Genomic DNA, 26521 nt, shown 5'->3' on the forward strand with positions numbered 1-26521 from the left:
TCTATCAAACACAACAGTTTTTTTTTTTTGCTTAAAATACAGCGGTTTATTTTAAAGAGGGGTGCAAGAGCAGAAACTGCTTTTTCAGCCTTTTCTGCGTTTTCCGCCATACATATATATTTTATAATCAAAATATTAAAACTAGTGGATGAAAACGTATACTTATCGCAGTATCCCGACTGGAGTTGACTTGCGTCCGTAAAATCTGATATTGCCTGAATGCATCGTGTGGACTGCCCCTACTCTCGGTACAACGGCGCCCCCTGAAGTCAGTAAAGGGAGCCGCAGGAAATGTCTAGGAAGTGGACGAAACCGACTAGAGACACGAGCCAGTCCGGAATCAACCATAAGGGAGCCACCGTGGGCGATTGACTGACCGTCACGTCACCACCGGAAGGGATAGTTGCTCATTTAGCATCTTCCATCTTCACCATCTGTATTGGGCAAAAAAAAAAAGCCAAAGGTGCACCGCGTATGGCCGCGAGGTGAGAAAACACATACGGATGACGTTCGGTCGCTAACTAGCTTAGCTTTAGCTATATCAGCCAGGTGCATCCATAACAGTAGACACGGGTTGGATAAAAATAAATAAAGAAGACAGCCAGCTTGAAACGCAGCAGCCACTCGATATACATGACAAGGAAACTATTAAACACTTGACTTCTCTTTGAAAAATTATGTGTACGTTTAGGATTTCTTTTAAACTGCATGGACGTAATGAAAGAGCGATTGTGTCTGAATGAGGTGAGATTTTGCCTGCGTGGCTTCTCCATTCATTTAGAAATGAATCGAGAATTTATGAAGTATCCTGTTTATCCTGCACTACTGGTGAAACAAGTTGTAGTGTTTCTGTATTATATGATATCGGACCTATTAATGTGCCAAAGTTGTTCTTAATACTCGACGTATTTTTAAATTGTTTTGCTTCTTTTTAATAATATGTTTTGAATACAAAAACAGGGAGGAAAAAAAAACTTTCACATTTTGGGATTTTTATTTTCACGATTATAAATATTATATTTAATAATAATGAACAAAAAAATAAACAAAACCTATAAATATTATATTTAGGGATGTCACAATCGCATATTTTTGCACCCGAGTCTGAGTCACCTGATTTTGAGAATGCCGATACCGATTCCCGATCAAATACCGAAAAAAGTTTGAGTTTTTGTTGAACAAAAGTTCCAAACATGTTACTGTCCCACCGTGCTGCCGTCATAATTTGAATTATTTTTAAACAAGAATAACGTACAAAAATGCTTGTCATTATTAAATGTTTCATTAAGTCAGTCCACTCAAATCCACTCACGCTTTGACGCTCCCTTTGCTGAGAACAGCCTCTCACTTACACAATGAGTTGCCACAGCACACTTATGCAAGTTTAACAATCATTGACACACTGGCAAGATCAAAGCTACAAACCTGTCAACCATCGCTTTAAGTACCAAATGCAAGCTGGACAGTTTGGCTGCACTGCTCAGCAGGAGGGGGGGTGAGAGGCTGTGGCGGTGTACGAGCATGAAGCATATTTAGAGCTGAATCGAATACTCGAGCAACTCGGGTAACTCGAGTTAAAAAACTGATACGAGTAATTTTATTCACCTGGAGGAATCGTTTCATTTTGCCAGCTTTAAGCATCACGTTTTGTCCGGAGTACTTTTAAAGCGGGACAACGCACTGACGTCACGTGCGTAGAGGAAGAAGCAATTAAAAAAAAAAAAAAACCTTACGGCAGCCGACAGCCGCTACAAACTACGCCGACATTGCTTTAAACTACGCCCACATGATGCTACGGTGGGAGCAGGTAGCTTCTGATGTGTCTCATAGATATCATATGTAAGTAGAACTAGATGCGAAATGACAGACAGGGTGGCGTTAGTAAACATCCGCCATCTTAAAGCAGTAGACTACATAGCGCTAATAAATAAGATTAACGTTTACGTCACTCCCTTACGTAACGTTAGCCCTGCGGAGGGCTAATTTTCTATTAATTATGACCACTGTCAATGCGTGGCTAACGTGTCTTACATGCAGGCTTTATTTAATCTATGAAAACATAGCGCTGTAGAGTGATGAGGGTGTAAAATAAAAAATAATGCTAACTGTCAATTTTAGCTCAGTGGTCATTGCTGGATAAAACACTAAGTATCACTGGACCTTAATGAGCTCTAATACAGCAGGTATCATACATTTATTTTAAACACTGCAAAAACTCAAAATCTTATCAAGACTTACAGTTCAGACTAATTTAAAACTTAACTAGAACTTAAAAATAGCTTGACACAAATGGAAATTCAATTGAAACACATGGGAAAAACACCAAACTTTTAAGTGATGTGTGTTATCAAGCGTAAAGACATTTTTAGGTAAGAAATATGTATATTTTTTAAGATCTAGAAATTTTTTTAAGTAAAAGCAGCGAATTAGTGTTTTTATTCTTTTCATATCTGAGATGCAATTGCTGGCTGTTTTCAACAATGTACATCGAAAATAAAGACATTGATTGACTGAAAATGGTTCAATATTAGATGACATGTCTCATTTTCTCATGTATATTTATAATTATTCTCAACCTAAAAATAAAAATGTTTTATCTGATTACTCGATTAATCGATATAATTTTCAGTTGATTACTCGATAACCAAAATATTCGATAGCTGCAGCCTTAAAAAACAAAATATCTTTTAAATTAAAAAACAGACCTTTTCACCCAATCCCGATCCTCAGAAAAATGGCACAATCCGACCGCTTTCCGATCACGGGATTGGATCGGGACATTCCTGATTATTCATTCATTCATTTTCCATGCCGCTTTTCCTCACGAGGGTCGCGGAGGTGCTGGAGCCTATCCCAGCCAACTACGGGCAGTAGGCAGGGGACACCCTGAACTGGTTGCCAGCCAATCGCAGGGCACAAGGAGACATACAACCATTCACGCACACACTCATACCTACGGAAAATTTAGAGTGTTCAATCAGCCTACCATGCATGTTTTTGGGATGTGGGAGGAAACCGGAGTTCCCGGAGGAAACCCACGCAGGCACGGGGAGAACATGCAAACTCCACACAGGAAGGCCGAAGCCCGGGATTGAACCCTTGATCTCAGAACTGTGAGGCAGATGTGCTAACCACTAAGCCACCGTGCCGCCATTCCTGATTATATTTTCAATTATTTATTTTTAGAAACAAAAAAAAATTAAAAATAGTCAATGGTCCTCATTCAAAACCGATATCTTTGTAATTAATCAAACTTCAAAAATCAGCTTATGCTTTGGAAAACAAAGCTAGAGCTATATGGTTATTCTCAACATTTCTTAGCGCGTAGGTTTTGGTTTCAATCCGCATTTCTAGCAAGGGTGGAAGCCCAGAATTATTTTAAGGTAAATAAGATGAATAGTTATGCAATTTTTATACAAGCGGATTGGTGAACTAATCGCAATAACGAGTTTGTTCAACTATCAAAATATAATTTGGGGTAAATCTCATTGGAGCAACATTTTAATTCAGCAAGAATTTTGTGTGTGTGTCTGTGTTACTAGAGTATATACTCAGGACATGCACAATATCAAATGCTGTGGTCTTCCCTTTAGTGATGTTCTCAGGCTGATGGGTATTAAAGGAAAGACAACAGTTTTATGTGCATCCAAGTAGTCTACAATTGTTGATTAATATGACAAAAAAAAATCACAATTTTATTTTTCTGATTTGTTATAGTAGAGAAAAATGTAAGTAAAAGGCACTCCTCAAGTAGATGAAAAAGCCGTTGGCAGACATTTTTAAATGCCAGTGCTGTTTTAGACAATTAAATGCAAATTGTCCCGCTTACCGTAATTTCCCGAATATAAGGCGCACCCGTGTATAATGCGCACCCCAAATTTACTTGTAAAATCTAGGGGAAATTATTGTACCCCTTTATAACGCGCACCCTAATTTTAGCACCAATAAATAGAAGAATACAAGAAAACAGAGCTCGTGTACAGATACAGAGATGTCATTTTACTGACTGGTGAAACAGCACAAGCATAGCACATTGGTAGTTCAAAACATTACCGTAAACTGACAATATTTACGGTAATAATATGATTTGACAATTTCTCCAACTTACCAGAATCTAGGAGAAAACAAAACTGATGTGACTTTTCTTTTAAAGGCTGGTGTATAACTTGCTCGTTTCCTCATGATGAATAAATGTTTCTTCCATGGATTGATACGGTAAAATGAAAGTCAGAACGTAAGTCGGAAATCCGTGAGAGCTCATCACTGTCAACACGACAGTAACCAAAGGAACTATTGTAATTTGGGTTTGAGTTTCACGAGGGACCGATATAGTTGACGGACACAGGAAGTGTGTGTCCTTACATTTGTTATGGTCCGAATTGCGGAGCTGCAATAAACGTCGACTCAAATGAGTTCAAGAAACTAAATTCTGTGCTTTATGAAGAGTGAAAAAAGCAGAATTTAACACAGACGAAATCATTCGGCCGATTAGAGTGAAGTATTACCGAAACAAAATGGTGACGTCACGTACCGTAATGGTCGGCAACGGGTCGCCGCATACGTTTCTTCAACACAACGTGGCCGTGTCAATGAAAAAAAATCGGTTTATATATATATGTAATACATATATATTTCTGTCTCCATCCATGTACCCGTTTATAATGCGCACCATGAGTTTACAAGTTGATTTTGGGGAAAAAAAGTGTGCGTTATATTCGGGAAATTACGGTACTCCTTACATATTGGCTACTAGAGCTGGGAATCTTTGGGCACCTAACGATTCGATTACGATTACGATTCAGAGGCTCCGATTCGATTATAAAACGATTATTGATGCACCCCCCCTCCTTTTTTTTTTCTCTTTTTTAAAAAAAAAAGTTTTGTACATTAGTTCCAAAATTGTTCAAAAATACTCTCAGGTTAAACCACACTACTATTTCAGTATCAAGTTAACATATAGCAGTAAACAAATATACAAAAATAACATTAAATAAAAAACTCTTCTGTATCAGCAGCTTTAAACGACATTCAATTAATTTAATGTTGTGAATCAACAGTTAAATTTGTAAAAATTGCTCCCGTTATTCCATAATTTCCCTTTTGTCTACTTTCGACATGTGAAAGTTTTAAAACTATTTTAAAGATAGATTCAAGTCAATATTTTACCGATTTAGGAGTATTTTAGATAAAAAGTTAATTAGGTTTGCTTGGAAGGTTCGCTACAACAGCCTTGCAGGGAAGTGTACTGCTTTAAGTTGGCGGCCGTTTATAACGTCCGCATCTAGCTTTTTGTAGATGTGCTGCTAACACTACCAAATCTATATTGCATCTAGTCTTATATAAATTATATCCACCATAACATTATATGGATGTACAGTTTTTCGGCAGCAGTCAGGTATGTTGTTGTGTATTTTTTATCTCGTTGCATGAGTTGAGCTAGAGCCGTGAGTTGAGCATTGGCATTACCCGAGGCGCCGGGTAATGGGAAGCATGATGTTTAGCTACTCTCGCTCCATTCTGTCCCGAAGACCGCGCGGCGCGCTGAGTGTCGTGTACTTCCGCTTTACTTCGCATATTTCAATAATCGGAATTTGGATGTTTGTGAATCGTTCTCGAATCTTCCACGGCCGAATCGCGAATAATCTAAGAATCGGAAATTTTGCACACCTCTATTGGCTACCCATTGTACTTGGAGCTTCTATAAACAATACACCCTTTAATAGACCCAAGATGTGAAGCAGGATCCTATTTTTTTGGTGTTGTTTTTTTTTTTTTTTTTTTTTTTTTGGTACTTTAAACTTTTTTCGTGTGTATCTATCTGCAGTTGTGCTTTATACACATGCTTGTAGACTAATCCGAGTAGATATTCGTGGACTTTGCGCTCTAGTGGTGGCCGCCATTACTGGAGTGTTTATACACCTCAGTGAATGAAACAGTAACGTTATAATAAATACATCTTGGAATTTTTAAAATTAAGATAAATCATTTTATGGATAATAGTTTGGTGTAGATGAGGCAAAATATCAAGAATTTCGTTATTGGTAGAACCAATTCTAAAACACGAGATGCCCTCAATATTTTTTATTTTAACCAAGGCGCCAACGCTCTTACGTAAAGTATGTAGCTGCTTATTCAGCTACATTAGCCCCACGTAATAATTTAGTGTGTCTAGCGGGGGTAAAAGATGTGTTTTTTTTCTGTCTGACAACTGTCTGTGTTGCGAAAGACAGTGTGTGTATCATGAAAACATGATACGAGTCATACACACGTGCTTTTTATGGAAAATAATTGTTTTTGTTCTGATGGTAATAATGTTGAGCTGTGGCTGTGGGTTTAGGCTCACCTAAAGGACCGCATTTATTTAGAATATTTTGTGATTTTTTAAGACATTTATTTTAACGTAACATTATTGTTTTGATAGATAAAAATCCTGTTCAATGGAAAACAGTTTTGTTTTTTGTGTGTATTTTTAAGCCCAGATATCTCAAAGTAACACATTTTGGAGCTGCAATTGCAATACTGTGAAACCGGGATGTTTTGGCTTAAGGTTATCATATCATCAGAATCTCATACCGGCACATGCCTAATGTAGCCATATTGTTAAATAATACAAATTATAAATTAGAATGTATCTTTAAATTCTTGGGAAAAAAAAAAAGAAACATTTGCATGGCGTGGCGGCTTTTCTTTTGCTGTGGCAGTGCGCCACAAGTTTTGATACGTACGGGAAACCCTGTGTGTACTTGAGTGATAGATGAAGTTTCAGAAATAAATTGATAATAATGTACTTTATGTCAATTTTTTTTTTCTAAAGTAATGTACAAATATCGAAATAATTGTCTTCAAGTTTAGCATCGGGATTAATGGAGTCATTTTTACAGTTCAGTTATTATCGGGGGGGGGGACTTAAAATATTCAGTGCAAAAAGGAAAACTCGCCATTTATTAGACTCTGGCTATGTATGCAATACAAGTTGACCAAACACTACATTAAAGGAGCTGTTACTTCTAGCATGTCTCAATCAACAAAACAGTGTCATAACAGTGGCATGACTCAAAACTTTGCAACATTAAATAACTAAAAAAAACTATTGGGAAAGAATTAGCCGCAAACAAAAGCAACAAACGTGGAATTATAAACTTTTCCCAAAAGGCCACCGCAAGGCATGCTGAGTTGGCATGTGCTGGTATGAGACTCTGACTGTATGATAACCTTAAGCAAAAATTTCACGGTATCACGGTATTGCAATTACAGCTCTAAAAATCTGTTATTTTGAGATGTCCGGGTTAAAAAAAACGTTTCCATTGAGCAGGATTTTTATTTTTCAAAACAACATACAAGGAAATTGGAACATAAGTGCGATGACAAATTCTAAATAAAATTAAAATAAATGCAATCCTTCAGGTGAGCCTAAACTCTCAGCCAAAGCTCTATATTATTATCATCAGAACAAAAATAATTGAAATATTGTCTAATTTCCATATTTGTTTTACCACCGCTAGACACACTAAACACGCTGGAGTTAACTCTCGTAGCTGGTGGGAAATGTTCATAACAGCGTACAGTATACTAACCTTTAATTTTGTATAAAGCGACGGGATGGTTACATTAACGCAAAATCATATTGGAAGAAGTACCTCCTCTGGCAGCCACCCTCAGCAAATATGTTTCACATGTCGGTTGGCCCTCTTCGCCAAGGGCGTAGGTTTGCATAGAGAGTGAGACTGTAGGGACAAATTAAACATTACCAACTTTTCAGGATGCTCAAATTGTCCCCACCAACTTTTAAGCAAGCTTATTTGCATTATATAATGTGTTCACTTACATAGGTCATTAGGGGTGTGACAAAATATCTAAATGGTGATATATCATGATACTTTGTATCCCAAAAGGTTATCGATATACTCCTGCCAAGAATTGAGATATCGTTTTAAAATGGTGTCAATGTTTTAAAAAGAAAAAAAAGGAACCAGAAAGCTACCAAAATCTTCCACCATAATAGTGTCTCAGTCAGAGGTTGCGCTAGACTTTTTCGTTGTCTGTCATTTTGACTGACAGTGTCATAAAAATCCGGTCATAATCTATTTTTACCCGTCACTTACATTTTTAAAATGATAATAATGACATATTCAATAGTATTTAGTTTTCATTCATTTTTAGTTAATATTCTGTCCGAACAAGCTTAACAAGAGGCAAACAGACAGCGGAGTGCACCAATCAGCGACGGGCAGACGTGCCGTTAGCAAAGCGACGAGGGCAGGACGAGGGACTTGCGCGCGGAAGTAAACATACGAGGAGAACGGAGTTTATTCAACATGGCTAGCGCGAGACCGACTGTTGTCAATGACTCGTGTCGATGTGTTTTAGCTCATTTAAAACCGAATTTACCGCGGATTGGAACATATTCTCGGCTGTCCCGTTCGCCATCCGTGTTGTTGTAGAGACGACTTTCGGCGCGCAAGAGTGACATTGCTCGTGAAGAACACGTCACGCAAATAAACAAATTTGATTTGTCGATTGATTTTGTACGTACTCGAGAGGCTGTGTCCCAGACTTTTCTCTCAGTGTTTGAAAAATACAGGGAGAACAGTCTGGCCGTGCCAGGCAAACACTCGGTTGCCTTGACATTTTTCCGAGTAAGGCCAACGACGTCATGCATCAAGAGAGACAATAGCTAATTAATATGCTCACTCGCCACCCTGTGGTCTGGGGTGTGAATTGCAACCTGTCAAAATGACGGGTAGACTTCATTTTTTTCCGTCACCGTTTTAAAAAACCGGTCAACGACGGAAAATATTCGGTTAACGCGACACCTGGTCTCAGTTAACTCTAAGGCTGCATTGACGGTGCTCGACGCCCAGTCCATTTAGACTGGGAATGTTTGTTCATTCAAAACCAGAGCATTCACAGTTATTATGTCTGGTTTTCAGGGCATTTACAGGTCACTTTCTGTTCATTTTTGGACATTTAGAGGTCATTTCCTGTTGAATTTGAGTTGCTGCTTATGCATTTGGATGATTTCCCAGTCACTTCCTGTTCTGTAACTCAGACAGGAAGTGACTCATAAAATATCCCCAAATCAACAGGAAGTAACTGAAAATAAACAGGTAAATGATCTTAAATGGCCCAAAATTACCTCATTGCCTGGCATTGACTGTCACTAATGGCCATAGACGTTCAATCCGTTTGAAGTGGGAGGGATGGCAGCGAATTCGTTCATTCGCTGCCACCCTCCCAGTTCAAATGGATTGGACGTCTACTAGTGATAAACTCATTCCAATTCACAGCAGAAGCTTGTTTTTCTGTAGATTAGTTCTAGAATATCCTAGAATGATTTCCTGACCAATGTATCGCCATATGGTCAGATCATCGTTATCGTGAGCTTTGTATCACAAATCGTATCGTATCGTGAGGTAACAAGAGGTTCCCACTCCTATAGGTCATTTAGATTGTCTTCCCATATGTTGTAACGATAGTATTGATCCTACCATTATTAAATGAATTATTTTCATCAGACTTACATTTATCCCCTTTTTCACTTGCTGAATGTGCCGCTCCATTTTTGATTGGCCGATGACTTGTGCTTTTGGCCAAAAAAAGTGTTAATCCTGAAAGAAGCCTCCATTTTTATTTATTTTTGTAATTCCATGGCCAAGAACCTTTTTTGTTATATTTAATTTATTTAGAAAGACAATTTTGAGTGGTGTTAAGAAAAATGTTTTTTTTTTTTTTTTTGCGATTCTGGATACTTAAGAGATGATTAACAAGTTTGTATTTCTTGTGTAAGTTAATATAATTTGTGTTCAAAAAATGCAATTTAAATTTGCTAATAAAATCCAGACATTTATTCTGGAAGTTTTCAAAATGTGTCTTATAGTAGTTTTTGAAAACAAAGGGTACAATCGAATGATGTATCACCTGAACCAATACATATGCACTGCAAAAATCCACCTCCTTAAAACAGATGAAAAAAACAAATTTAATTCCCTTGTTTTCCGTGTGAATCTACTAGAAATAAGTGAAATTATCTGCCAGTGATTTTCAAGTAAATTTTACTCGGATTTCCTAAAATAAAAATTGCTAGCTGAAAATAAGACTTATTTGAAACAAAGTTTATATATTTAATCTTAAAAAAATATTCTTAATTCAAGAATAGATATTGTTCGAAACATTATTTGAGAGCATTTTTTTCTTGATTTAGGTGAAAAATGACCGACTTTTAGATGTATAGGCCTAATACGAACAAATGGTAATATTTACTAAAAGTAAGTGGAAGAATCTGACTCATTTATCTGTTAACTAGCCTTTAAAACTCAAAACAAGACGAACAAAAATTATTCCATTAGATTTAAGAAAAATTATCAGTTTAGGACGTTATGCTGCAAAATTTGCAGTGTGAAAGTTATTACAGGTAAATACTGATTTATTTTGCATTAATCATTGAGCCTATGAATTAATTACGTTCTTATTAGTGCGAAATGTAGCGCTGACCGCCAATCACCCAATCTGCTTGGTCTTATTAATGTCCTGTCCCCAGCAAAAAGTGTACATGCAGCCTATGCTGTTATATCATCCCTACCAATATTGAGACCAAACTTACGCCCTTGCTCTTCGCTCAGTCATGGCCATCTGTAACTTTTCTGTTGCCAAAGTATTCCCATACCAACGACTTCGTTTACTTTAATGGGGGAAAACTTCAGGTGTTTCACCTCTTCTAGGCATCGTGTAGCATAGCTGACTCTCTAAGCCACAACTGGAGGGGGAGAGGTAAGCCCTGCAGCCGCAAGCGAATGATTTCTACCTTTGGGACATAAAAAAATAGCTAATACTGTAGGAATGGTATGTTGGAAAATTTTAGTGGTTTTGGAACAGTGACGTTTTCATACCATGGTATACTTTGAAACAGGTAACCGGCACATGTGTAATGCAGAGCTGGTGATCATTCGCTGCGATGGCCAGTTGCGATGGATTAAACGTAAATGTCGCCGTCAATAACTTTGAATGAGTTAAAAGCTAGGTTTGGCCGTAATTAGGACATGGTGTTTATTAGAGCGGGTCAGCGGATGTCCTGGGGCACACAAAGAGATAAATCAATATAGTCACGTTATCTGTTCTCGCCTTCTCTAGGCGGCCGCCATTTTGCCGACACACCATGTGGCAAGGGTGACAGCACGGGGGAAGTGCGGAGATGAAGCTGAAGCAGCGCGTGGTTCTGCTGTGCGCCGTGCTCCTCCTGCTGGGGTTGGCCAAGATATTCCTTCTAGATGGCGGTGATGGCTCGGCGGCCAGCCGGCGTGACCTCCGGGCCTTCCGCAAGGTGGGTTGCTCGCGCCGGGCGTTGCCGGGCGACCCGCCATTTCCTGGCTAAGGTGGAGTGTCCTTTAGATGGAGGCCGGGCTGTCTTTGTCGCGGGGAGCCCGACTGACTCACACCCTGCAGTCACCGTGGGAGATAGCTAGCCAGTGGGTAGGCCCCCGAGAGGTGTACCCCGAAGATGCGCCTGAGCTGGCCGCTGTACTCACCGCACTTAGCCAAGCCCGCGTTGAGAGTGCCGATGTTGGCTTTAAGGGCACGCAGCTCAAGGCCTTGCTGGTGCTGGACGGCGGACAGAAGGTGGTCTTCAAACCCAAGAGGTTAGCTTTGTTTTTCTTTGCTTATTTATCCATTATTGTTGATTTAGCTCTTTGCTTATAATTTTACTCTTTGGCTTATTATTGCTTATTACTTTTATTTAGCTTTTTATTATACTGGTCCTTTAAAAAAATAGCATATTGTGATAAAGTTCATTATTTTCTGTAATATACTGATAAACATTAGACTTTCATATATTTTAGATTCATCACACACAACTGAAGTAGTTCAAGCCTTTTATTGTTTTAATATTGATGATTTTGGCAAAAAGTCAGGAAAAACCAAAAATCCCTATCACAAAAAAATTTGCATATCATGAAAAGGTACTCTAAAGAAGCTACTAAACTAATCATCTGAATCAGCGAATTATCTCAAATCACCTGCGAAAGATTCCTGAGGCTTTTAAAAACTCCCAGCCTGATTCATTACTCAAAACCGCAATCATGGGCAAGACTGCCGACCTGACTGCTGTCCAGAAGGACATCATTGACACCCTCAAGCAAGAGGCTAAGACACAGAAAGAAATTTCTGAGCGAAAAGGTTGTTCCCAGACTGCATTATCAAGGCACTTCTGTGGGAAGGAAAAAGTGTGGCAGGAAACACTGCACAACCAGAAGAGGTGACCGCGCCCTGAGAAAGATTGTGGAGAAGGGCCGATTCCAGACCTTGGGGGACCTGCAGAAACAGTGGACTGTGTCTGGAGTAGAAACATCCAGAGCCACCGTGCACAGGCGTGTGCATGAAATGGGCTACAGGTGCCGCATTCCCCAGGTCAAGCCACCTTTGAACCTCAAACAGCGGCAGAAGCGCCTGACCTGGGCTACAGAGAAGCAGCACTGGACTGTTGCTCAGTGGTCCAAAGTACTTTTTTCAGATGAACGCAAATTTTGCATGTCATTCGGAAATTAAGGTGCCAGAGTTTGGAGAAAGACTGGGGAGAAGGAAATGCCAAAATGCCTGAAGTCCCGTGTCAAGTACCCACAGTCTGGGGTGCCATGTCAGCTGCTGGTGTGTCTACTGTGTTTTATCAAGGGCAGGGTCAATGCAGCTAGCTATCAGGAGATTTTGGAGCACTTCATGCTTCCGTCTGCTGAAAAGCTTTACGGAGATGAAGATTTCATTTTTCAGCATGACCTGGCACCTGCTCACAGTGCCAAAACCACTGGTAAATGTTTTACTGACCATGGCATTACTGTGCTCAATTGGCCTGCCAACTCTCCTGACCTAAACACCATAGAGAATCTGTGGGATATTGTGAAGAGGAAGTTGAGAGACACCAGATCCAACACTGTGGATGAGCTCAAGGCCACTATCGAAGCATCCTGGGCCTCCATAACATCTCAGCAGTACCACAGGCTGATTGCCTCCATGCCACGCCGCATTGAAGCAGTCATTTCTGCATAAGGATTCCTGACCAAGTATTGAGTGCATAGCTGATGTAATTAATTGAAGGTTGACTTTTTTTGTATTAAAAACCACTTTTTTGTATTGGTCGGATGAAATATGCTAATTTTTTTAGATTGGGATTTTTGTTTTTTCTTGACTTTTTTGCCAAAATCATCAATATTAAAACAATAACAGGCTTGAACTACTTCAGTTGTGTGTAATTAATCTAAAATTAGTGATGCACGATAATACAACCGATAACCGATAATTTCCTCCTCATTCCAACCGATAACCGATAATGTCAAGCCAATAATTCTATTAAAAGATTTATGTAAAATTTTAAAGTATACACAAAAGAAAATATTACTGTGCAAAAATATAATTTATTGCTCTTTTTTTTTCAACATAAAATATGAGCATGTCGTCAATTCCAACATCTAAATAATGACAGATTGTCTGACATTGTGTAATGGTAAACTTTTGGCAACAATTACTTACAGAGTAAATACCTAAGTTGCACAAAAATGCCTTTAAAAGTAAGCCATTCCTAACATATATAACATTAATACACTGCAAAACACCTCCTTAAAACTAGTCAGTTTTAAGTGTAAATCTATTTGAAATAAGTGAAATTATCTGCCAGCGCTTCAAGTGTATATCTCTCAGATTTCTTGGAAGAAAAATAGCTAGCTGAATATAATCTTAACAGCCTTATTTTAAGCAATAAATTATTATACTTAATACTAAAAAAAAAAAAAGAACTTGGAAGAAGAAAAGATTTTGAATAATATTTGTGGCTACAGAATATTATTGTTATTTCATTACAACAGGAATCTGCATATTTAAATTAATTAGTGTTAATAAGTGCCAGTTAGTTTTGATTATCTACTGTGACTGTAATTGAGCAGACAAATAAGTTAAATTAATTTGAAAAGTGATTGCTAATGTTATACGCTTTGTTGCACACTGTGAAAATGATTAACTAAAAAGAGCGAGATGTCATGTACCCATTCTGCAGCGCTTTGTTTACATTTGCGGCACTCACGACATTTGCTTTACAGCAGCTAAACTGATACACGGCAGTACTATTTGGATGGAGTTGGAGCTTGTATCTCTGTGCGTGTTGTTTTGTGCCAGAGTTTTGTTAAACCGAAAATAAAGGCAGCGTTACAAAGTCATCTGACCGCTCGTCAATTTACATACGGAATGCATTATTGACTGGCTGACTTCGTTTTCTCCATGTTTAAATTATCATCTAACCACTGTGCCGTCATGATAAGATTGCTTACTGGACATCACTTTTCCAAATGTACGTGGTGAAAATGTGATTGGCGTGTTTTTCATGAAGAATGGTGGTCGTATAAACTGCATTATTTTTTTATCCAGGGCTTTGGCTCTCAGGGTCATTTCGGTAAAAAAAAAAAATCGTGTCTCGTCTCGGCGGCTACATTCGTACCGGATAATCCGCCCGCACCGGCCGGTTCGCCGCGGCGCATTTGGGGCCTGGCTCTGTTCGCACGCCGTGAGGGACCGTTCAAGAAACCGGGGTGTTCGCTGGAGGTCCTGAAGCCGGGGAAGCGGGCTCTGCCCCGCGGCCTGCCGGACCGGCCAGAGCGGTGGGCTCCGTCGGAAGACTGCTACTTGCTGACTATCGGTCTCCAGTTGTGCCGGTGTTTAGCCTTAGATGCGAGTTTACCACCCGCCTTGGGCTGCTTTCCCAAACAACCCAACTCTGTATCGTCACAAGCCCCGTAGGTTAACTTAGTGTTTACAATAGCTTTAGCATTCCCGCTAGCAGCAGCCTCGTATTCGTTCCAAAAATCTTTGTGATGCAGTTTTAAATGGATGCTGGGTAAGTGGTTTTGAATGAGGACGCTTTCTTTCGGCCTCGTGGAACTTCTGCGGTACATGTTTCGCAGATGGCGAGAGCGTCGTTTTTTTAGTACCAGCCGCCATAATATTCAACTATTTCTTGTCGTGTAACTCCGCCTCCTCAACCCCTCCTCCCTCAGGGGCTTCAGAAAGGGGAGGGGTTGAGGAGGCGGCGTGCTGAATTCTTGGGTTGTGCACATTTGGAGGCTAAATCAAGTATATAATTATTGGATTGCATTATCGGTTGAATTTTTTTATTATCTGGATTATCTGTGTGACGTCATAATTGCCATTATCGGCCGATAATTATCGGCGACCGATATTATCGTGTATCTTTATCTAAAATATATGAAAGCCTAATGTTTTTCAGTACATTACAGAAAGTAATGAACTTTATCACAATTTGTTAATTTTTTAAGAAGGAATAGTAGTATGTATTATGATGTTATGTCTCCAAGATAATCGCAAATACGTGATGGAAGTTTCCATTTCAGGTTGGGGCCTTGTCATGGACGATTTTAACTTTCACTACGTATTTTCAATTGGATTGAGATTCCAGTCAAAATGGATTGAACATCTTTTGCTGTCAATTGCAGCTAAATAGTTAATCAACTTTTGTTATTATTGTCTGATAGATACAGTCGCGACCACGTGGTGGAAGGGGAGCCGTATGCCGGTTACGATCGGCACAATGCCGAGGTGGCTGCTTTTCACTTGGACAGGTGTGTATCAGTGATGTTTTTGGGATCCTCTCTAGTTTTAGTCTTTTATGTATATTTTTTGGTCTTGGTCATAATTTAGTCATTTCATAATGTGTTCGTCTCGTTTTCGTTGAGGAAAACAACGACAAATTTTCTTTAGCTTTCGACTCTTACTCAAAAAGTTTTAGTCCATAAATAAATAAAAGTTTTCAACAATTTGTAACGAACATTGACAGGCGAGCACATATTGTAGCGTCTACAAGGACAACGCCAACTTGGTGATGATAATACACACTCAGCAGGAAAGCAGTACTCTAAATTATTTTCGATGAATTATACAGTTTGTAGTGTCCAGATGGGTATGTCAAAAAAACAGTTGTAAAAGTTTAAGTGGACGCTCGCACACTAAATGCTAATGCTAACGAGAAAGCTAACGCTCGAGTTAACGTAGAGTGTGTGATGATCACTCAGGACAGACCTTTAAAGGTTAAAGCAACATTGCATGTTATTTCTTGCCAAGATCTGAAAACAAATCTTATTGTGTGTTTCAAAACAAAAAAGCCTGAGGACACCGATGAGTGGGCGGTGCAGCACATCACGACACAACCAAACACTGCTACAATGCAGGGTAACTACGTATTTATCAAAAAATGTCAGACATTGTGAACATTTGACGGAAGTTATGGCACGTTTTCTTCTCGTTGTCGTCTTGTCAGACGAAAATGGGCATTCCTCGAGTTATGTTTTTGTCTCTCAAGACACGTTTTTAGCTCGTTATTGTCTTGTCATCATCATGAAAAAAATTGTTCGTCGAAGAAATATTTTCATTATCGTCTTTGTAGACGAACCCCACATTGGTGTGTAGAATTGTGCTCATTGTCAAGGCAACTTGAATCTCACGTCACGTCACTCAACGGCAGAATCCTGGGCTTCAGGAGAGCGCCCCTTGTGGTGGGAAGGTACATCAACCTGCGCACAGAGCTCAAGCCTGTGGCCAGCGAGCAGCTGCTCGCCACCTTCCTGTCGCAGGGTAACAACACGTGCTTCTACGGAAAGTGCTACTACTGTCGGGAGAGCGAGCCTGCGTGCGGCCAGGGCGACATCATGGAGGGATCTTTGACGCTGTGGTTGCCTGACGTGTGGCCGCTGCAGAAGCACAGACACCCTTGGGGACGCACGTACCGTGAGGGCAAGCTCGCCAGGTAGGGCATTTGCTCCTTTTACAGAAGGCCCAAAAATATTACGATTAAAAAATAATTAAGGGCTTTTCAGTATAAAACCACATAGCCAAACAGTGAAGAACAACAAAGCATTAAAGAACCTAGCATTAAATAATAAAATTGGAAAAAACAAGAATGGCACATATAGTGGTACGTCGACATACGATTGCTTCGACACACGATCTTTTCGACATCCGTAGTAAAATTTGACTCTGAATTTGTTTCTACATCCGACGACATGCTCGAAATATGACGACATGACAGCACCGCAGAGGGCACGGCAGATTTTCTTGTATGAGAAATCAACACAGGTTACAAAAAGGTTGGTACAGGTGGTGAAACAAGGAAAAAGGTGATGCTTACCTTTGAAATGAAGATGCAAATTATAGAAAAATATGAGCTTGGGGTGCGCATCCGTGAACTAGCTCAACAATACTTCTCCACGGTCCTTCTCCGACGCCAATGCCGATGCCAGTCTTCATAAGTTAAAGTGACAATTATTGTGGTAACATCGCCAAAGAAATCGCCAGCTTTGTCACGTTTTTATCATTTATTTAAAGACTTATTCAACAAAAAACACCTACTGTCCTCCACTGTTGACGGTGTTCTCAAGAATACATTAAAAGTGAAAGGAATATCTCTACCGCGCCGACCTATCTCTCTGTGACGTCAGCTCCGTGGTGGGTTCAGGTACAGGAAAAAGCGTCATCCACATTAGAACCCGATTCCTTACATTATTTACAGGAATTATTATTATTATATTATTCTGATTTTTATTGATAACTTATTTGTTTTGCTATGTGTAACTGCCATTTGCAATAGTACCAGCAGTATTTATTAAGGATTTAGTGAAGGTTTTTGGGCTGTGGAACAAATGAATTGAATTAGAATGTATTCCTATGGGAAAATGCTGCTCGACATACGACAATTTCGACTTACAAACAAGGTCCTGAAACGAATTAACTTCGTATGTAGAGGTATCACTATATCAGAGGTTGCGCTAGACTTTTTCGTTGTTGTTCGTTTCATTTTGACGGACAGTGTCATAAAAGTCCGGTCATAATCTATTTTTACCCGTCACTTACATTTTTAAAATGATAATAATGACATATTCAATAGTATTTAGTTTTCATTCATTTTTAATTAATATTCTGTCCGAACAAGCTTAACAAGAGGCAAAATAACCAGCGGAGTGCAACAATCAGCGACGAGCAGACATGCCGTTAGCAAAGCGACGAGGGCAGGACGAGGGACTTGCGCGCGGAAGTAAACATACGAGGAGAACGGAGTTTATTCAACATGGCTAGCGCGAGACAGACTGTTGTCAATGTCTCGAATGGATGTGTTTTAGCTCATTTAAAACCGAATTTACCGCGGATTGGAACATATTCTCGGCTCACCCTTCCGCCAACCGTGTTGATGTAGAGACGACTTTCGGCGCGCAAGAGTGACGTTGCTCGTGAAGAACACGTCACGCAAATAAATCTGATTTGTCGATTGATTTTGTACCTACTCGAGAGGCTGTGTCCCAGACTTTTCTCTCAGTGTTTGAAAAATACAGGGAGAACAGTCTGGCCGTGCCAGGCAAACACTCCGTTGCCTTGACATTTTTCCGAGTAAGGCCAATGACGTCATGCATCAAGAGAGACAATAGCTAATTAATATGCTCACTCGCCACCCTGTGGTCTGGGGTGTGAATTGCAACCTGTCCAAATGACGGATGGACTTCAGTTTTTTCCGTCACCGTTTTAAAAAACCGGTCAACGACGGAAAATATTCGGTTAACGCGACCCCTGCACTATATACTGCTTTTTTTCCAATCTCGATCGTTACCCATTCAGGAATTTATACCTTTTAAATTGAAGAACTCTAGTAACATTGTAAAACCATTCGGGATGTTATATTTAAAAACTACCAAAGGAGAAATTGAACTGTCTTGTGAGGATTTTGCAAAAACAAATTCTGCGTTTAAAAAAAAAAAAAAAAAAAATTATAGTTTATTTCTCATTTTAAAAGGACAACTTAAATTGGGGGTGCCCAAGTCCGGTCCTTGAAGCCTGTATTCGGCTTGTCCCTCCTCTAACACACCTGAATCAAATAATCAGGATTGTTATCAGGCTCCTGCACAACTTGCTGATGAGCTGATCATTTGATTCGGGTGTGTTAAAGGAGGGAGACATGGAAAAGAAGCTGGTCAAGGGCTCTCGACTACCGGATTTGGGCACCCCTGACTTACATATTATTAGAAAATAAAATGATAAGTAAACTACAGAAGAGGTTTAGGGCCACCGAAAGAAAAAAAGCTGGCCAAGATTCTGCCTTTATTCTCAGAATTCTAACTTTTAGCTCAGAATTCTGACTTTTTTCAGAATCTTGGCCACTGGTTTTTTTCTTCTTCAGTGGCCCAATTCCTCTTCCGTAATAATCCCTAAATTTCATCAAATTAAATCAAAACATGTTTTCAAAAACTTATTAAAACTCTTGCAATATTTAACTCCTTCAGACCTGAGCTTGCTGCTGAAGGACAGGACGCGTTCGCGTCTCGAAACCAAAAAATACTCTGAATTTAGTAGCTATTGCCCCTTGGAGATGATTGGACGAAACTTAATCATGAGGTTTAGCGCTCCCTTTTTGCTATTTTTGGATCTTTGAAAATGGCTAAGACGAAACGCAACTTAAAAAAAACAAACGTAAGTGCTCATTTCTTATCAAAAACAGATAAAAAATAACCCCGACCAAAAATTGCACTTTGATTTGGTGTTTGAGTACAGTAAAAATCAGCAGTTTTTTTTTTTTTTTGTTCAGCAGAAAAAAATGTGGGTCTTAAGGGGTTAATATGTCAATAATATGTCAATATTTACAAAGCACATATATAAAACAAGTATACGGCGGAAAACACTCAGGTGACTTGAGGTGATCCCCAGTTTGGCCATATTTCAAAATTGTCCTATATGCATGTGTGATACATCATTGGAAAGCTTAAAATCTCAATTTTCTGGGGGAAGAAAAAATTTGAACCGAAGGGCATTTAAGAAAAAAAAAAAAGTAAACCCCTTAACCCTAACTTGAGGTGAGATCATGAGGGGGCATAATTAAAGATACCATGATTGTAACAATATATTACCGTGTTCTTACCTTGTTCCGATCCAAAAACGCCATGTAGCGTGTATCACCGGGTGTCAAGACACAGCTGTGAATGGTCACAGCCGGATTCTTGGAGGATTTTATGGGGGAAACATGGTAATATAACAAGGGTCGCAATGCAGAAATCGCAGACATCAAGGAGTGGTCGAGATGTTCTTTTTCGTATATTTACCCTTTTCAACTTTTTTTTTCAATTTTTCTTTGTTTGGATCGAATATTTATCATCTAACATATCGGGGAAAATGCAACGGTAACAAAAAAAAAATTAAATCAAGCCATAGTTTTGAGGTTGATATCCGTGACTTACCGTATTTACAGACACCATTTTTTTCATTGTGACGTAATTTGTTTAAAAGGTTAAAATATGCGAGTAAATAATTTTTTTAAAGTCTTTTTTTTTTCTTTTCTTTTTTTTTTTAAACATTAGACATGATTGATTCTAAGCTAAAACTGATAGACATTTCAAATAATATAATTACTTACCTTCAATCTATGGCTGGGTTGAAACAAAAGCGGTTGTGCGACGTCTATAAATGGGGGTTTCCAGGGTAAAATGGACAAATTAAAAATAGTTTGGGGGCTTAATGCACCATGATTCTGCTATGGCACTACATAGACATATTGTTCTATCAAACACAACAGTTCTTTTGGCTTAAAATACAGCAGTTTATTTTAAAGAAGAGTGCAAGAGCAAAAACTGTTTTTTTCAGTCTTTCCTGTGTTTTCCGCCATATACATTACGTGAAGTTTAGTGTTTTTTCCATTAAAAAAAAAAAAATTATATATGTAAGATTTTTTTTTTTTTTTGCCCTGCAAGAAAAAAAAATGCGGGTCTAAAGGGGTTAAATCCCTACTGAATTAAACTTAAAAAAAGAAAAATACTCAAAATAATTGCTTTAGTTATTAATAATATTATAGTTGTTATAGTTTAAAAAAAAATGCTAGAGCTCAATAATTTACTTAATTACAAATTAACGTGGTCATTTTATTATTGGTGCACAATAAAATATATTCATTTCAATAAGAAATTAAAAAATATAAATTAAAAAGTATTTTTTAAATATAACTTACATACTATATTATTTAATAATTTAAAATGTATGATTAAATTCAGAACAATTCTATTTTAATCACAGATTTCAAGTACTGCATAGAGATGTACTTTATTATTGATTAATAATTTATGACACTATGTAGTTTTAATTATGTGCATTTGGATTAATCACCCTGTCATTTCTGGGTGGTTATATGATTTAAATGATGTTTCTGAACTTTTCATGCATAGTATGAAAAGAAAAAAAGAAATTTAATTTTTTTCCCATTGCTCCCCCAATTATAACCTGTTCCACACATCGCCCATCTCCACCCTCTTTTTCCTCTGTTGTATTATGGTCACATTCTGGACCCCTGAAATAATATCCACAAGTAAAATGATGTGTAAACACTACAAATAATTACCACCTGTTTTTACAGAAACAAAATAAAAAAATTAAAATATCTTATACAATTGAAACTTGAATATATTTCCAAGTATTGCAGTTCTTCCCACTCCCTGACAATGACAATAAAGTTCTACATGAAAGTAGACTGACTTTTAATTATGTATTGGTTGTAATTATGTATTATGGGATGGTATGTACTTTTAAATTTTGTGTAGTTATTGGTCTTCTCACCATGTCACTTTGGGGAGTGAAAGGGTTTGATGTTTAACTTTTCAAGTACAGTATGAAAAATGATATGAAGTAAAATCATGAAAAAGTATGAAAAAGTGTCTGAAACTTTTGGAATTTCTCAAGTTTCTGCATAAAATCACCATCAAATGTGATCCGTTTTTTGTCAAAACCACACAGATGAAAAAACTGTCTGCTTTAAATAAAACCACCCAAACATTTATAGGTTTTCATATTTTAATGAGGAAAGTATGCTAACAATGACAGAAGCGGGAAAAATAAGTGAGCCATCACATTTAAAATTTTGTGGCCCCCCCTTTGGCAGCAATAACTTCAATCAGGCACTTCCTGTAACTGCAGATCCGTCTGGCACATCGATCAGGACCTATCTTGGCCCATTCTTCTCTACGAAACTGCTGTAGTTCAGTCAGATTCCTGGGATGTCTGGCATGAATCGCTGTCTTTAGGTCATGCCACAGCATCTCAATGGGGTTCAAGTCTGGACTTTGATTTGGCCACTCCAGAACGTGTATTTTGTTCCTCTGAAACCGTTCTGAAGTTGATTTACTTTTTTGTTTTGGATCATTGTCTTGTTGCAGCATCCATCCTCTTTTTAGGATCATCTGTCTGATGGACAGCCTCAGGTTTTCCTACCAAACTTTTGAATTCATTCTTCCATTAATGATTGCAAGTTGTCCAGGCCCTGAGGTAGCAAAACAGCCCCAAATCATGATGCTTCCTCACCATGCTTCACGGTGGGGATGAGGTGTTAATGTTGGTGAGCTGTTCAATTTTTCTTCCACACATGACGTTGTGTGTTACTCCCAAACAATTCAACTTTGGTTTCATCAGTCTACAAAATATTTTGCCAAATCGTCTGTGTCCAAGTGCCTTTTTGCAAACATTAAATGAGCAACAATGTTTTTTTTAGACAGCAGTGGCTTCCTCCATGGAGTCCTCCCATGAACACCATTCTTGGCCATTGTTTTACATATAGTTGATGTGTGCACAGAGATATTGGACTGTGCCAGTGATTTCTGTAGACACTCTAGGGTTCTTTTTTACATCTCTGAGTATTCTGCGCTGAACTCTTGGCATCATCTTGGGTGGATGGCCGCTCCTTGGGGGAGATGCAACAGTGCCAAACTTTCTCCATTTATAGACAACTCCTCTGACTGTCAATTGATGAACATCCAGATTTTTAGAGATGGTTTTGTATCCTTTCCCAGCTTTATACAAATCAACAATCCTTGATCGCAGGTCTTCAGACAGCTCTTTTGACCGAGCCACGATGCACATCAGACAGTGCTTATCATCAAGACAATTCTTACCTGGTTGTGTGTTTTATAGTGGGCAGGGTACCTTTAAACCACTCATCCGTGATTGGGCACACACCTGACTTAAAATGTGTAAAAATGGTAAAAATTGGTTTCAATTGCTCTTTAAGTCTCCACTTATTTTTGCCTCTTCTCTCATTGTTTGCATGCTATCCTCATTAAAATGAAAACCTATAAATGTTTGGGTGGTTTTCGTTAAAGCAGACACTGTATTTTCATCTGTGTGATTTTGACAAAGATCAGATCACATGTGATGGTGATTTTATGCAGAAATGTGAGAAATTACAAAAGGTTCAGATATTTTTTCATACCACTGTACATAAAATTACGATTACACTCCAAATAAATACCACATTTTAACATGTAAATGTCTACCAAATTTTGACAAACCTATTCTGAATAAATTCTATGAAAGAATGAAACATTAACTTACTAAAAAGAGTTTTTGAAGGCTTCTACTGTATATGCCAATGTCCTGTGCATTTGTTATTCGTAAGGTGGGAGTACGATGAGAGCTTTTGCTCCGCGGTGAAGAAGATGCCGCTGTACGACGCCGGGCCACGCCTGCTGGACATCATCGACACAGCCGTCTTCGATTATCTGATTGGGAACGCCGACCGCCATCACTATGAGACTTTCCAGGATGACGGCGGTGCAAGCATGCTCATCCTGCTGGACAACGCCAAAAGGTTTGGGCTCACTCTTGTTCTTAGGGAATAAATATGTAACCATGCCCCACAACATTGCGTTCAATTTTCAGCTTCGGGAACCCCGCTCTGGACGAGCGCAGCATCCTGGCACCGCTTTACCAGTGCTGCATGTGAGTACATTGTTCCACGTCAGTGTTTGATCTTTTACCAGTGTTGTTAATAACGGCGTTATTTTTTTCAGTAGTGGGTAATCTAATTAATTACTTTTCTCATCTTGGCAACGCCGTTACCGTTACTGAGGACGGAAAGGCATGCCTTACTATGCGTTACTATATTGGTCGAAAAGTCTGAGGGAGACGGACTCACCGAGACGACAGAGCAGAGCAGGCGCGGGGAGGAGGCAAGAAAGTTGTGACGCCGAGCAAACGCGATGCTAGGTAGCTCCAATAATACATGTTGTAGCCGATAGCCGACAAATTACGCCCGCATGTTATGGTAGATATGTTAGACATGGTAGATATCACATGTACTGTATATAGATATAACTAGATGCAAAATGACAGACATGGCACTAAATGCATTAGTAGACAGCCGCCATCTTAAAGCAGTAGGCTTTTTAGGACGGCTCTGTTGTAGAGAACCTTCCTAGCGAACCTAAATAACTTTTTATCTAAAATACTTCTAAATCGGCAAAATCTTGACTTGAATCTATCTTTAAATGATGAAACAGTTTTAAAACTTTCATATGTCGAAAGTAGAGAGAAGGGAACTAATGCAATAATGGGAGCAATTTTAACAACTTTTAACAGTTGATTCAGGGTAAAGGGTAAAATTAGGGTAAAGAATTGGGCTCGGGCCAATTGTACCAAAAACCTCCACAAAAAACTTCACATAGTGTGGCCAATGTTTTTTTTTTTTTTTTTTTTATCTTTTTGAGGGAAAAAAAAAGAAGTAATTATCACCAATTACTTTGCCAAGTAACTAATTACTCTTACATTCAGGTAATTGAGTTACTAACGCAATTACTTTTTGGGAGAAGTAATTTGTAACTATAATTAATTACTTTTTTTCAGTAAGATTAACAACACTGTCTTTTACTTTCGAGAAAATCCACCTTCTCGTCTTTGGTCAGGATCCGCGTGTCCACCTGGAACCGGCTCAGCCTGCTGCGGGGCGGTGCCCTGAGCGCGGCCATGCGGCAGGCGCTAGCGTTCGACCCCATCCGGCCCGTCCTGGCCGAGCCGCACCTGGCCGCTTTGGACCGCCGCCTAGCCGGCGTGGCGACTGTCGTCAAGCAGTGCATTGAGGCCCACGGTGCGGAAAACACCCTAGTGGAGGACCGCGTAAACCTGCCGCATCCATGAAAATGATAGCAGACTTTTTCTGAGTGAAACTCTGAAGACCGCTAAGCAGACGCCATTGTGATAGTTGTCAGATAGGAGACAAAAAAGCCAAGTGTAAATAGTTAAAAGAAATACCAGACACTAAAAGTGTGTCAATTATAATATTATTGCATAACAGTGTGTGTGGGTGTTGTTGCGCGCGTGCTTGTGAGAGGAAAGTCGCCATACTGTGCCGTTAAGCTACTGACATCACAGACTTGAAAAGGGGGGAAAGGGGGCGGGGCTTGGGCATGCAGAGGTCCATCTTCAATATTAAACATAACCTCCATTTCACTTGTCTGTTTTTTGGTATAACATTTTGGGGGGAAAACTTTTTTTATCAGTTAAGGTTCATATTTGACACAATGAAAAAATAATAAAGCCTCAGACCAGGTATGACTCCAAGCATTCCCCGGAGCTTAGCCTTCTCTGACTGTGTACAAGTATTACCTCTTTGCTTGTCAGCTTTTGGGTGATTCTCATGACAGCTATGCATGATGGTAATGAAAGACATTTACCAAAGCTAGCAGAATGCAATGATGACTTGTCATTTTTTCATCAACTGTTTGAGTTCCCTATTATTTTATTTGCAGTAAAATATCTACTTGATTAAGCTCTAAAATCATGTAATGTTACACATTATGGTAATGATCGCCTATGGTGGGGAAGTAGGCATATGTAAAAATTAATATCAAAAAAGGCCAAACAATCTTAGCTTGTCCTTACCTTACAAAAGCCTTACTTTCTTTGTGGTGCATTATGGGTCAGAAAAACTTAAAAAAAACAACAACAACAAAACAAACACTGATTATGATGCAACCATGAACAGTGCAACAGTCATGAGAATGGAAAAATTCTGTTCAATTCAGTCAAGATAATTTACCCTTTTTTTAACCTGTCCTGTTCAGCTGTTTGACATTGAGAATGGAAGTCTAAGTGCCCGGATGGTCTGAACAGTTTTAATGTTTCACATTGAGAGTCTGACATACTCCCATTGTGATCATTCAACATACCTCGTTTATTATGACAAAGCAGCAAACAGGAAGGGGTTATGGGTGTACAGAAGAAAAGAAACACAAGAAAGAAAAAAACTACAAGAAATACATTGAACGTCTATACTGTACTTAATACTAATATGTTGGCGCTATCATCAGCTAGATGTATTTCTGGTTGACACCATGTGGGGGACCTGTTGACCAGGGAAAGAGAGGGATGGGGGTGGGGGAGTCTATAAGCTAAGTGATTGAAAGGGGTAGAGTGTACACAAATCAGTTCTGTGATCTAGAACCCAGTGATCGTGTGAATCCCTTGTGAGTGTAAGCCCGTTGGCGACCAACCCTACGCCGCCCATATCAGCAATTCCTGGCCTGTGACCCCCCACCCGAGCGTGCCCCATCACATCCAGCCGCATGCAAGGCACGCGACAGCCACACAGATGAGCGGAGACGCCACGCGGCTGCCAACCCAGGGCCACGGCCCCCCATCCAGCCACCCTGGGAAGGGAGGGCGGGCGGGGGGGTTCAGCGCA

The 26521-nt window shown here is 39.2% G+C and overlaps 1 protein-coding gene across 1 annotated transcript; it reads left to right on the top strand.

The window, feature by feature from the left end:
* The first annotated feature begins 262 nt into the window (after window positions 1–262).
* Window positions 263–26521, top strand: fam20b (FAM20B glycosaminoglycan xylosylkinase). The gene is made up of 8 exons (XM_057841794.1): window positions 263–485; window positions 11128–11317; window positions 11386–11633; window positions 15525–15611; window positions 16511–16792; window positions 23459–23650; window positions 23722–23781; window positions 24744–26521. The coding sequence occupies exons 2-8, from the start codon at window positions 11189–11191 to the stop codon at window positions 24973–24975; spliced, it is 1230 nt and encodes a 409-aa protein (XP_057697777.1). The 5' UTR covers window positions 263–485; window positions 11128–11188; the 3' UTR covers window positions 24976–26521.

Source organism: Corythoichthys intestinalis, chromosome 7 (assembly GCF_030265065.1).
Source record: "Corythoichthys intestinalis isolate RoL2023-P3 chromosome 7, ASM3026506v1, whole genome shotgun sequence".
In the NCBI taxonomy this organism is placed as follows: Eukaryota; Metazoa; Chordata; class Actinopteri; order Syngnathiformes; family Syngnathidae; genus Corythoichthys; species Corythoichthys intestinalis.

Excerpts from the sequence above, each read along its gene's own strand:
- fam20b (XM_057841794.1), top strand. The coding sequence starts at position 11,189 with ATGAAGCTGAAGCAGCGCGTGGTTCTGCTGTGCGCCGTGCTCCTCCTG. Across the intron at positions 11,634-15,524 it reads GTGGTCTTCAAACCCAAGAG|ATACAGTCGCGACCACGTGG; the intron begins GTTAGCTTTGTT and ends ATTGTCTGATAG. Across the intron at positions 15,612-16,510 it reads GCTGCTTTTCACTTGGACAG|AATCCTGGGCTTCAGGAGAG; the intron begins GTGTGTATCAGT and ends ACTCAACGGCAG.